Source organism: Podarcis cretensis (genome assembly GCF_951804945.1).
Source record: "Podarcis cretensis genome assembly, chromosome: 10".
In the NCBI taxonomy this organism is placed as follows: domain Eukaryota; kingdom Metazoa; phylum Chordata; class Lepidosauria; order Squamata; family Lacertidae; genus Podarcis; species Podarcis cretensis.
In genome coordinates this window covers 32,362,720-32,374,151 of record NC_137179.1, presented here as the reverse complement: position 1 = coordinate 32,374,151, position 11,432 = coordinate 32,362,720, and the positions used below count along the sequence as shown (strand labels likewise).

At 40.1% G+C, this 11,432-nt stretch overlaps 1 protein-coding gene across 5 annotated transcripts in view; it reads right to left on the bottom strand.

Annotated features, from left to right (window-relative positions):
- Positions 1–2,114: 2,114 nt before the first annotated feature.
- LOC307225774 (meiosis inhibitor protein 1-like) overlaps positions 2,115–11,432 on the bottom strand; it is a 30,862-nt gene continuing 21,544 nt past the window's right edge. For 2 of the 5 annotated variants that reach the window (XM_079993921.1, XM_079993923.1), the window contains 8 exons: positions 10,738–10,919; positions 9,397–9,478; positions 8,116–8,306; positions 7,572–7,653; positions 6,125–6,231; positions 5,001–5,132; positions 3,536–3,645; positions 2,115–2,340 (listed from right to left, as the gene is read on the bottom strand). In XM_079993921.1, the coding sequence (XP_079850047.1) occupies positions 2,295–2,340; positions 3,536–3,645; positions 5,001–5,132; positions 6,125–6,231; positions 7,572–7,653; positions 8,116–8,306; positions 9,397–9,478; positions 10,738–10,919 (932 nt within the window). In that variant the 3' untranslated portion in view covers positions 2,115–2,294. Of the gene's footprint in view, positions 2,354–3,535; positions 3,646–5,000; positions 5,133–6,124; positions 6,232–7,571; positions 7,654–8,115; positions 8,307–9,396; positions 9,479–10,737; positions 10,920–11,432 lie in introns of those variants that run through there. The other 3 variants (XM_079993919.1, XM_079993920.1, XM_079993922.1) reach the window with 3 other exon arrangements.

Sequence of the window (11,432 nt, the reverse complement as noted above, 5' to 3'; positions counted from 1 at the left end):
ACAAGTGATACATAACACAACCCTTTATTCCTTTTATAAACATATTTTATAATTGGTTTAGAACCTGAGCAGAGTGCTAACTACACAGCAGAAAATTGGGTCAAACTGTGAAATGTTACCCTACATACAAATTCCTTATCTCAGTAGATTTCTTTAATCAAGATAATCAGTTTTACTGAATATTTGGCAGGGCTTATTTTAATTATTTGGGCATAGAAGTTACAGGTATACTTCGTAATTTTTTAAGGCTACTTTTGTTTTGGCGTGCTATTGTAGTAGGGATGATGATAATGAAAATAAGATGGCCTTTTCCAATAATTGGTGAAGATTTTTGTCTATGGAATCATACATTACCTAAAACAAGCAACTGCAATTAAATATAAATGATTTAATTAAACTCATTAAGATTTGACAGGCTTGTAAAAATACATTATGGGGCAACCATTCCAGCAAGTAAGTTTATTCATGTATGAAATCTAGGTAGTGTAAATGCTCCCCTTTTTGTATTTGTCACAATGGGCCTTTAATTTATGTGCACTGCTGCAATAGTCATACACTTCTCTCAATGGACAAATCCCCAGGTTTTTTTTTAAAAAACACTTTCTCACATTCTTGATAATGTTGATCTTCTCAAGTTCGGAACCACGGAAGACAAATAACTGTTTGATTATTTTCAAAAGATTTTTCTTATGCTAATTCTGCCTTACGTCAAGTCAGACCATTGGACGATCCAACTCAGCAACCTGATGCCCTCCAGATGCTGCTAGACTCCATCTCCCCTCAGCCCCAGCAAACATAGCCATTAGTGAGGGATGATGGGAATTGTAGTCCAACATATAAGGGGCACCAGACTTTACAACCTTGTTTACATTAACTTGCAACAGCTGTCCATGGGCTCTCCTAGCCCTACCTGGAGATGCCAGAGGTTGAACCTTGGACCTTCGGCATGCAAAGGAGATCCTATACCAATGAGCTACAGGCCTTTCTTCTATATATTCATGTCCTTCTTGCTGAACTCGCCATTTTCAGTTGATCAGTAGAACTAGGATTCACATTCCTCTACAGTCACCCACAACATTAACGCCAAATTAACAATCTGGTTAATTTTATTTCCTTAATAGACTACTCTTGTATCTTTCTTGTTGGCTTCCTGCTTCTATTCTTAGCCCTCTTCTGCTGTTATCTGTTCTATTTCCCACTTGCCATTCAGATCGTTTCACTCCTTGATACTGCCTAATTCTCTAGTTTTCACTTGACCAATCTCTTTGTTACACCTAAGATTACCCTTTGAGTTGCACCTGGGGCCTTTTCTCTTGCCGCTCTGTGCTGTGAAAGTGCCCTTCCACTTAGCAGCAGGCATGCCTCTCCTCATCATCCTTTCTTTTATATCACCTCCCTTTCCTTGCAGTGTGTCTTGTCTTTGATTAGGTTGTAAGCCTTTGGTTGTATTGTAAACATAGGGGCAGTGGCTGTTTCACTTCTGCCTTTTTTGTATAGTGGTTTTAGAGATTTTATACATACAGGTAACCTATGTAACTGCTGAAGCATCAGACAATAATATTTTGTTAAATGAAAGGTAGAACATCCTTTCAACATATTAAAAAATGCTACAATTACTACAATTTGAGCAACACAATGTGGGTGCATCCTATTACGATCTATCACTATAGATTTTCCCAGTAGTCACATTTGAGAATCAGCCCTTAGAGCGAAGATTTCAGAGAATGCTCAGCTATTGTACCAAAAGGGTTGAGAGCATTGTTACTGTTGCTATTGCCAACCGTATTTTTGTGTGTGTGTGTGTGTGTGTGTGTGTGTGTGTGTGTGTGTAAAAAACAAATGAGTGCTGACTTTGAATTTGGCTAGATATAGTAAAACCCTTGCTCCACAAAAGCTTTCTCTTAACATGGTATCATTTTGCATTAACCAAAACAATGATTCATGGCACCTGAATATTAAGAAGGTGATGCGTAAAGTAGCAAAATAGATTATTTACTGAGGTCAAGCACTTAGGGAATTTATCAGAAGTGCCTGCAAATTCTTTTCTTTATCAGTGCTGAAAACAACTCTGATATGCATGCTTCACTTAACACATTTCCAAGGCAGACAAAAAACAGATTTAAAGTTTTTAATTTACAAGTTTAAACATAAACTACCGACTAGATTACAAAACCACTTCTGTAGGCTTTAATCACTTGTATTATATTCCTTTAAGCCTTTGGCTGGTAAGAAATTATAAAGGCAAGTTGCTTTATTCATTATGTTCTCTGTTCAGTATTGTTTGCCTCCTCATTTCAGTCTCTGATATGTGAGAGAGAAACTGCCACTCCTCCAAGACATCTGAATTCAAAGGCTTGAGTGAAAGAATAAAGTGTTGAAAGGATAATACGCTGCTCAGAAAATGTATTCATTTATTCTTTTCCCGAAAACTCTGAAATATTTGCCATATGAACACATGTTGGCAAGAGAGCAGAAAATATAAATTGCTCAGAAGTTTTGACTGTCAGCAACCTATCCTATACACAGTACGTTGATGCCCAGAAAACACTTATGGAGTGTTTACACTCCATATCCATCCGCATTCTATTTTATACTTTCCCCCATAACTTTCCAAAGCACAAAAAAACTGCGTGGGCTGGAGTCAACTAATAAGTCCTGCAAGTGGAAGCTGGCACAAGGAAGAACTTCCACTTGCACAACAGGTCTTCTCTCCCCAAATAAACTTGGCTTGGAGTGTGTGTGTCAGGAGAACCCCTGGAACAGCTGTGCGAGGTGAAGAGAGAGGGGGTGGTTGCATCTGGCAAGCTGACAAGCCTGCCCTGACTGAGCAATCAACATAGCATGATATTAAATCGCCTTGGTTGTGCTAAGGCAGGCATGGCCAAACTTGGCCCTCCAGATGTTTGGGGACTATAACTCCCATCATCCCTAGCTAACAGGCCCAGTGGTCAGGGATGATGGGAATTGTACTCCCAAAACATCTGGAGGGCTAAGTTTGGCCATGCCTGTGCCAAGGCAACAAAACCCATTAATCCATTTAAACTGCGCAAACCCAAAGTTCCAGTATGCACTTCAATTGCTCATGCAAAAAAGTAACAATCTGAAGGCACCCAGGGACATTCCACACAATGCCACAAAACCGACTCCTTCATTGCAAACATTACTAGTTTGAGCACTGCTTTGTTTGCAATCTAATCCGAACAATGAAAAATATTAATGGAACAATGAGGAAGGCAAACAGCAAGCCTTTGGATGCCTTTTTCAAAACCGGACTTTTTCACTTTATTTAGGACTTAAGTAATTATTGTAAACTAGGGCCCTTTATATCTAATGCTGCTTTACATTGTCTGAGTGCAAGTGATGAAAAGGCAAAAAGCACTTTGACAGGGTTTTCTTTTTACCTTTCTGAAAATATATTCATACTCTTCCCAGTGGATGTCACAAAATAGGCGGTCTAGTCTCAACCTCAGACCTACGCAGATGGCGGCCTGTACCTTACTCCAGTAACTTCGCACGCATCCTGCCAAAAGGATACATCATGCCTGGAAAGGTCGGCTGACTCCTGCTTGTTGACGGGAGGCTCTCCAGCAAGGTCTGAACAGATGCTGCTTGAGTTGAATCCACCTGACATTTTCCCCTTTGAAGCTTACATCAAAGTGAAAGGAATTACAGAAATAATTAAGAGGTTTGTTTCTTCCTATCTCCCTTTCCTTCATTTCTTACAATAGCAATAAAAGCCAAAGGCATAGCCATATGTCAGCTTTCCACGCTGGCTTAGTGCTGTAGTACTGAACCAGAGGAACAAAGGGTACATGGAAAGAGTGCTTCTCTGTAAATTAAGGAATAAGTAACTGTAGATGGAATCTAACATTAGTCATACTCAGAGGAGACCAATGAAATTCATGGACTTAAGTTACCAAACCCTCTGCAATCTGCTGCCTGAAGCAAGTGGCTTTTGCTAAAGCTGTTAGAACCATTTCAGAATCACCGTGGAGGTTACTCTCATTGAGGAATCACTGCATCTTATTTAAGGTATTTATTATTACCTTCATAATAAATATCCTAGGGCAGTTTACAATCCCAGTTAAGAAAACTGCTGTTATCTTTTTAAAAATTAATATTTTAATTTGATTTTAAAAAATATAAACATACAACAAAAAACAGCTACGAATCCAAATATCAAGATTGCTCTGAATCTCCTGACTTCCTCCCATCCCTTCCATGGGTCCTAACTATATTATTTATAATATAGTCATCCAAATTTTTGATCCTTCTAAATTATCCATACATTCTATTACTTTACAAGTGTGGTTAAAATCCTACTAATGTTTTAACCTGCTTGCAGTGGTCTTGTAAATAAATTATACACTTTTCCCATTCCTTGTTAAAGTTCTTCCCTTCTTGATTTGCGTGGACAGGTGGAGTCCCCCCCAACCCTAGGCGACCCCCGGGTGGAATAATGACTCAAGACAAGGTGCTATGGGATTAAAATTGGCCACAACTTTATTAAGTTTCAGATGTAGGGAGACCTTGGCTTCGACACTGGGCATTTATCCTTCCCAGTCCCCAGCTGGGGATCTGGGAGACATCAGGGTTATCCAGAATGTGTGGGAATTGGGCCGTCTCTGGAGAAATATGTTCAAGCAGAGAGCCCACCCTCCATTTCGCCACCGTCACAGGGGAGAGCAATGACAACCTCTCGGCGTATGGCCAATGCCTCCCCTCAAGACCCCTTTAACGGGGAACCCTGGGATCACCACCACAAGGGAGGCGTGGGTCGCCACTTCACCACCCCTCCACACACATTTAGGAAGATAGACTAAAGGATTCCGCCCAAGGCCTGAAACCGCCACTCGAGGCTGCAAAATCAGTGCTGTAATGTGAAATGATGATGAAGATGATGATGGCAGCAACAACAACAACAACCCATAACAACCATTCTTATGATATCACTCTCAAGTTACTGCTTACTGTTACGAGATCATTTCCAAAGGGCTCACCTGAACAAGAAAGGAGCGAAGTGCACTGATTGTGACATCAGAAAGTTCTGACAATCTAGTACTAGCTGCTTCTTCAAGTATGCGGCCAATTTCAATTGGAGAAATAATTCTAGTGCTCTGATACCTTATAAACTTTAAAACATAGTAATTAAAGTTAATTTATTTTCTTGTGGCATGGAGTTCCATAGTTCAGCTTTCCTCAAGTACGATCCAAACACTGGCTCCACAGCAGGGGTGCCAACTTGAATAAAATATTGTGGGGGCCCAGGTAAACCCCACCTGCATAACTGATCACATGATGAAGTGCACACACACAGCATTTGAATGGGAATGCCCATCAACTTTGTGATTTTATTGTGGGAGCCGAAGCCCCCATGGCTCCTAGGAATTGGCTCCTATGCTCCAGAGGTATCATAAAACAACTTCCCCATTTTTTAGGCAGAACTTGCTGACCTTGAGATGTCAGGGATGAAGAACTGGCTGTGACCCTTCAGGTCTTGTTGAACTCCCATAAGCTTCAGCTACCATGGACAGTGGTCAGGGATGATGGGGATTTGAGTCCAGAAACATCTGTAGGGTCACAGGTTCCTTAACCCTGGTCCCTGGGGGGGGGGTATCTTTCCCTACTGTTCACAAAATCCCCAACTTAAAAAAAAAGTTTTTTATTTAAGTGGGTCTCCAATTTTGACTCGAGCAAGAGCATTGGGGAAGCAGCACTTAATCCTGCCTACTCCAACATTTCCCTGATGGGAAACGCCACTCGCACAGTGAAGCTGCTGTTGCCTTTCTGGAGTGGAAGACACACTATACAGAGCTGGCGGGGGAAGATTTTGATCAAGGAAATAGTGCAGGATAAAGGGACAAGTAACTTCTCTCCAGTGCCACAGCTCTGATCAGAATAAGAGCTAACAACAACTATATTTGATTGTTTTTGTTTTATTTTAAAATCAGGAAATTCAATTATTTATACCTGTTTTGGCCCTAACAAACACTACAGGGCTACAGAATTTGCCTGTATGTTACCCATTTTTAATGTACACAGCATAAATAGCTGCAGATACACTGTGTTCTTTAACAATATACTAGAAACTTTCAGGATAGCAGTTTATAGCCCCCATACTCACCAAAGCAACTAGTCTTAGAATTTCAGGGTGAAGAAATGAACTATCGACACTATCTAGGAGTGAGATCAGCAGGAATTTATTCCATGGTTGTGAGACAATATGGGATGCTAGAAATGTAGAAAGCAATCGCAGTTAGCTTTTTAAAAACCAACCGAGTGGAAAACATTCTAGCTAAAGAGACTTACTCATATGGAATGAAACTTCCTTGAAGTCATCAAAAAGAATTTCCGGAGATAAAATTTACTATTGCACCTCCCTGCCCCTCCCCCTGCAAAAAATATTGCTGGCAATAATTTAAACTCTTACCTAATTCATTCATTCACAACAAAATTGTACTGGAGTAGTGAAGCAGAGAAAAGAAATAATAATTTCAGGGAAGGCAAGGTCTAGGAAAGTGACTATGTTATCATAATTGAGCTTAGACCACTGGAATATTATCTACTTTATGTGAAATATAGTATGAAAGTTGTTCAATAAGGCTACTTCTACCTCACTGCTGAATATAACATTATAAACGCCACATGACCCCACCTTAATACTGAAAAAGCTTTTTCACAGTGTTCATTGACACACCATTTCAAATCCATCTAAATGAAACCTTCCATAAAACTCTTCCCTACACCAGGGTACAATCCATATCAGCATTATTTTGCAGGATTGCCACTTTTTGCTTGCTTCTGGTGGGTCACATGACACATCTCTCTACCTGTAGTTATTTAATAGGCATGCAGAGAGGTGCATGTGTTTGCCTTCAAGGAGGAAAAGGGGGAAAGCACATCACATTTTAAGCATAAATGACTGTCTGTACAGGTGCACGTGCACTTTACCTGAGTAAAACGAAAACATCTTTCAAATACCACCCACTTCCTTGTGCAATTAAAACTAATTACAGTGATGTATGTCACGGAATTGAGTGATAAGGAACTACACCGTGATCACTGAGCAACAAAGGCATTTGCAAAAAGTAAGGAATATCTTGGGATAGGGGCTTTGGTGCAGATTGTGCCCTGGTGCTTTTCTAAGCCAATTGTTAGAGACACCCTTATGCTGCTGTTTACCGTTAATCCATAGAATAATTTACCAAACACTCTCTGTCCTAGTAATGCACCGTTTTGCTTTGTAAAGGCTGACCAGAACATATCCTATTGGGTCTGACCCAGATTGCCGTATAGGCAAGAGAGTTTGCAATGTTTTCTTGGGAATTGAATGAGATTCTTAGAACTGGAAACTTACATTTTGCTTTTCTATTACGTAAAGGGCATTCTCAACCACCTACCACCCTGATGCAAAGCAAGAAACACTCCGGAAAATGAGAGGGCAGCTTCTTCCCTCCCCTGCTACTAAAAATTTCTCCTGCATCTGGTGAAGATACTGTGCCACCGATGCAGACAATCACAGCAAAGCAAAGGAATCAAGTGAACACATATAAGGATGCTGAAAGGAGTACCAGTGATCGGGTTCCTCGAATACAGGTATTCCAACAAGACTTCAAGACAGCCAATAACAGTTTGAGACAGCAAAAGGTCCTTCTGCAAATATAAGGGAAAGGGTGAGGGCATGAATCATTGCCACCAAATCCCACAACAAAACTACTTATTAGGTTAGAACTGATGTAGAAGTGGCTCCCCACCCCCATTGCACTATCGAAAGAATGCAAAATGTTGCTCAGATAACTCTTAAGATTGCATGGCAGCCTCTTTAGTAAGGTAGCAGAAGTGAGCTGCTGCTAGTGAGGGACTTAAGCTGTAGGAAGCTACAGTACGGTACTTTAAAAAAGACTTGTCATGGACAAAGTCCTGGGATCTATATTCATTCTGCACTGGAAGTTAAATAATGATCCAAAAAGCCTCTCAGTAGTGAAACAGTTCAGTTCTAGAAACAAGGAAAGTTTGCGAGACGGCAGTGGACTGTATGCCTTCTCCTGTGTTTGAAATAGATTGACAGTGTTGCTGATGGCAAAATGGTTTCAGGTATTATCACTAGACTTCTACCTGGAGCAGGAGGTTCTGTAGATGGATAACCAAGGACACTACATGCCGCATGGCTACTGGACACAGAGAGGCATCCCCTTCTGACTGTGGAAGTTCATTCCCATGTTCATCTGTAGACCGGATAGCAAACTTCACAAAGGAGGAGCAGAGGTTCTGCCTAAAGAAGGCTCTCAGAAACTGAAGGATGCTGACTGGGTATAAAACCATCTATTAGTGCTTTCCATTCGTACTTTAGCAACAATGATTTACTATTCTAGCATGATGACGACAATTGTATTTCCTAGCTTCCTTTCTTACAGGTAGCTCTAACCAACTTGCATTGTCCCATCCTGCATGTGCAGTGCATGTTTAGCAGAGGCTGGTACACTAAGTCTACAGCTGCACAGCCTTCCCAAGGAACATGTAAAAAGAAAAAGAAAAAATTCCCCCCAAATCTCAAAGACACACACTCTCTTTCCTGTCCTAAACATATTTTATACTTCTGTTTGAATCTACTGTTCTCTGGCCTATCAGGCCTCTGTATGTTAATGCCTGGATTAATCTTTTCGTTTTGTTTTGGGAAAGAAAATGGATTAGCTGACTTATTTATATGCAGTGTTAATTTCAAGTACTTTTATTCAATATGACTTGATTATAAGGTAAAAAAATGCATCTGAAAAAGACATAAAACCCATTTTAATGATTAGCCTTCTCAGAAAATAAAAACTAATGTTTGAAAGTTTGCAAGCCCCCCCCCCATCTTTTATATAGTAATCTATAATGTATTCAAATGCTGCTATGATCTTCAAGCCACTTGGAGCCCAGTGAATGGCCTGGGAGCATTTGATGATGCAGCACTGTTGAAGTGTGTGTAGATTTGATCAGTGCTCAGGCAGACACCACTGAGAACAGTATGAGCTGTTAAAACAGAAGAACAGGTCAAAGGGGAGGGAAATTCAAACCTGCCCCCATTTTTTGCTTAATAATATACAGTTTCATGTTCAAGAGGGGGAGGAGGGAATGTTCCATATTTACTTATGAACGTTCACCATTATATTAAAACAATAAATTTAATAATAATATAGTTTCATGTAGGAATTGAGCAAGCCCTGCATATAGATAAGATGCCCTGATCCTGCACACATAAATGAACTGGGAAACCACAAAGGACTGCAGCTTCCCAGGGATTTCTACATTAGGCCAGATTTATGCCATTTCTTAGCAAAAGTGACTTCCGTTTTTATAACATGTGAAGCAGCCTTTAGTGCTCTCTTAGCTGATGCTGGCAAATATGCAGCCTACCAAAGAACAGGGTGGGTTTCTTCCTCTTGAAGGCAAGTGCGCTGAAGACCTGGTCCACATCAAGGCAGATGATATGATCAACCTTTCAGAAATGAATCAGAAAATGTTTGGTGACGGGAGCGATTGGAGTGAAGGAAGCAGCCGGGCTGCTAATTTTCTTTGTCCAGCCGTCTATTACCAACCCCTCAAAAGACACTGGATCTGCAGCTCATTAAATGTATTCCCAGTATTATTCACTTATGGAATTAAATAGAGCTTCCATGACTTCTAAGGGATTATAGACGGAATGAGGGAACACAGGCAGTCAGCTATGCAAATCTGCTTTTGATTCATCCTCATTATTAACACTCTGGTAAAATGAATGAGGCTAATCATTTACTAAACTGCTGTTTCCCCTTCAGAGGATTAGGGAACAGCACAACATTAGCTCACATTCATGAGCTTTAGACGCATCCATCTATCCATTCTGAACATTTTGTGCTTGCCAAAACTGAGGGAACAACATCAAACAACGACAGGAGACCATCAGGAATTATCCTAATTCACACACAGGATAAACTAAAGTTCAGTTTCTGAATATGATATCAATACAGTGACCTTATATCACCTGTTTCTAAGCCATTCATGTAATGCCTCGTTTACATATAATACCTATCTATCTTATGCAATAACATGGTTTGGGACTTGAAATGCTGATTTTGCCATTGGGCTAAATTATTCCTAGTATGATAAACTATGTCTGTGTTCATTATTAAGCCAAGATAGGAACCAGATCTTTGCCATACACCAGTCCCTTCACAGCGTAAACAATAAAACCAGCATGAGTGCTGTTACATACATATCATGTCTGTGGGTATTTGGTTTGCCACTGTGGGAACAGAAAGTTGGACCAGATAGATCTCTGGTCTCATCCAGCAATACTCATCTTACATTCTTGAGTCTCCAATTAACCATGGTTTCCTGTTTCATTTGAACTGGGAAACTATTAATCCTAAACCTTAATTTGAAGTTAGTTTAAGACCTGAGTAGTTCCAAAGCTCACAACCATCATTTTCGATGGAAAAGAAAACAATGGCTAATTAGAGACCTCCTGGTTTGATTGATCAAATTGCAAAGAGGGGAGCAAAGGGCTGCCTATGCAGACAAAAGGCTAACTATTATCTCATCTTAATAAACCAATATGAACTTTCAGACTGGGATTACAGTTAATTAATGCAATAGATTTAGGGAACCAATAATAAAAAAGTTAATAATGCTTAAACTTTGTGCATTGTGCCTATCAATAAAAGCAGTAATTTTTATCTGTACTTTCTAATGCAAAGGTTTTACAGTATTTCTAACCTCTGTATTGTAAATGTGTTGTTGAGTCAAGAGAGAAGAAATCAGCAGCCAAGCAGAGCAGAGAAGTGCTTCACTGGATGAGGGCAAAGCAGGTTCAGAAGAACAGGCAGGCAACCAAGTGAGGTGGATAATTTTCTCAAGTAGCTCTAGCAAAGGTGTGTTGGAAAATAACATAGCCACCACTGTAAAGGAAGAAAGGGTCTAACAAGCCATGTGCAACTGGCATAGCAGAAAGGCAGCAGCTGCCAAGAGCACCAGGAAGGACCAGTCATGAGCAGCTATTGAAATTAAGGGGCACCATCCTTTTCTGCCCCAAGTCCACCACGACTCCAAGATTCTTGGACTATCAAATAATATATTTTAACTACATGCATGATACTGTTACTAAGCAATGTAATACTGAACAATGCTTGTTAAGTACAAGTAGGCTCTTTATGATAGATAGATGATAGATATAGATAGATAGATAGATAGATAGATAGATAGATAGATGATAGATAGATAGATAAATGTGACTGTCCTCCCTTCTTTTGCACAAGATAGGCAGACAAAATATTCAGAATTTTTAAAGCCAGTGAAGGAACAAATGCCCCAGCATGTCAGAAAATTGATGTTCAGTGTCCTTCCCGTGCCCCCTACAAGGGCTCCTGCAGATTTGCATCATGTAGTGGAAAATCACAATTAAGTTTGTGCTC